We start from the raw sequence: 1,861 nt of genomic DNA on the forward strand, positions 1-1,861 counted from the left end.
ATGCCCCAAGGATGCTGCTCAGCTGCCCTGCGCCCTGGATGGCAGCAGGGGTGGGTGCTGCTTCTTGATGTACCCCAGCCCCCTTGTTTCTCTCGTAGTCACCCCCAAAGAGCAGCTCCTGCCCCTCTGGAGCATCCACAGCACTTGGACACCCCTTGTGCAACACACAAGCCAGGACGTCTCCGCCAGCAGAGATGGCAACGTGGATGATCCTCATCTCCTGAAGATGCCTCTGGGGCAAAAAGGTCTCAGGGTACCTGTCCCACCCCCCTCCCCCCTTACCTGGTCTTTCTTTTGGGAGAAGCGCTGGTGGCAGCAGCCATAGATGGCCGCGATCAGCAGCAGGGAGCCGGCCAGGGTGACGATGGTGATGATCAGGGGCGTGCTGAACTCGTCGTTGATTATCATCTCACTCTCCATTTTGTCATAGGTGGTGTTGGCGATGCCAAGCTGTCACAGAAGCGACAGGTCAGGCCCCAAGGAGGGCTTCGTGTGCCACCCCCCTTGGGGGACATCTATGGGGAAACTGCTGCATTGTGACCAGAGACTCACCTCCTCCAACTTGTCCTTCTCCTTTAGCATCTCAAAGACTTCTTTAGGGTCCAAAGGTACTGAGGGAAGAAAGAGGCTGCAGTGAGCACAAGGTATGGGGGTGGGTGGTGGCTGGGCAGGTTGTGCCACCACCTCCCAGTCAGTGGAATGACCCCCTTTCTGGAGGAGGTGGACAGAGACACATGGACATGAAGCTAACCCTTACAGGTGCCTCCACAGCCAGAGAAGGAACTGGAACCTCTTCTCCTAGCATGGGGCAGCCCTAGAAATCCCAGTCCTCACCTCAGGGTTCTTTGCTTCAGTGGGTGATTTTTACAAGCAAGACCAGCGAGGGTCTGTAACCAACTACTCCAGGCCACGCCAGAGTGGTGCAATGGTCCTCAGGGCCTGGCTGCCCTGCCCGTCGCTGGGTGCTGAAGGCTGGATGCTCCACCCAGCCCCTACCCTGATGGTGATGATGGTGAAGCTCTGACCTTCCTCCCCCTTGTGCTAAGGCAACATGAGGTCTCCATCCTCCCAGCACCTTGGTGCTAAAGCAACATTTGGGCACCCCCAGACTGAGCTGGATTTCCCCAAAGGGTTCCAGCATGAGCAAGAAACGCCCCTCAGTGTTCCTTTGGGGAGCGATTTGAGCTGGGCTCTGGATTTTAACCACCTGGAAGGAATTGTTCCCCTGGCGACTGATCTCTGCCTTGGCTCCTCATGGATGGGAGAGGGACCTGGTGCATTCGTTGGGGAGTAAAGCTCATTTCTGGAGTCATTGTGCCTCTCCCAAACCACTGAGATGAGGCATCCCAAGGAAAGAAGCCCCACGGCCCATCTCTAGCAGACCTGAGGGCTCTGGGGTGCCAGGGTCCCCAGTGCCAGCCCCATCCTGTCCTGCTCTGAGCAGGACCATGGGCTCATACTCACGGTGCACGACCACCCGCACGGCCCAGTGCTTGGAGCGGCGCTCAGAAGAGCTGAACGTCACTGTGCACGTTCCCCTGCTGGCGTTGAAAGCGTGCTGGCCCGTCGAGCAGAAGTTCTCGTAGAAGGAGGTGTTGGCGCTGGCAGCCCTCCACTCATCCTGCGGTGACAGCGAGATCTCAGCACTGTCCCCTCAACCCAGGCATCGCTGAGTTGCATCCCACCCCATCCCCGCGTTCCTCCATCCCTCTGCACCACACGGCTGCCGCCCATGGAACAGGAAAAGTTTAGAAGTCGTTTCTTTCTGCGAAGCCGAGCTCTTGGCTGCCGTTCCTCAGCGGGGCCCTGCGCCGCCCTTATCTGCGAGCCGCAGCTTTCAGCGTTACAGGAATAGCAGGGT

The 1,861-nt window shown here is 58.4% G+C and overlaps 1 protein-coding gene across 1 annotated transcript in view; it reads right to left on the reverse strand.

Moving 5' to 3' along the window:
- Nucleotides 1-1,861, reverse strand: part of PODXL (podocalyxin-like) — a gene marked incomplete at its 5' end in the record, with an annotated part of 15,283 nt that overhangs the window by 2,919 nt on the left and 10,503 nt on the right. The window contains 3 exons of the mRNA XM_010134254.1: nucleotides 283-450; nucleotides 553-611; nucleotides 1,465-1,621. Coding sequence (XP_010132556.1) covers nucleotides 283-450; nucleotides 553-611; nucleotides 1,465-1,621 — 384 coding nt within the window. The remainder of the gene's footprint in view (nucleotides 1-282; nucleotides 451-552; nucleotides 612-1,464; nucleotides 1,622-1,861) is intronic.

Source organism: Buceros rhinoceros, unplaced genomic scaffold (assembly GCF_000710305.1).
Source record: "Buceros rhinoceros silvestris isolate BGI_N320 unplaced genomic scaffold, ASM71030v1 scaffold12444, whole genome shotgun sequence".
NCBI lineage: Eukaryota > Metazoa > Chordata > Aves > Bucerotiformes > Bucerotidae > Buceros > Buceros rhinoceros.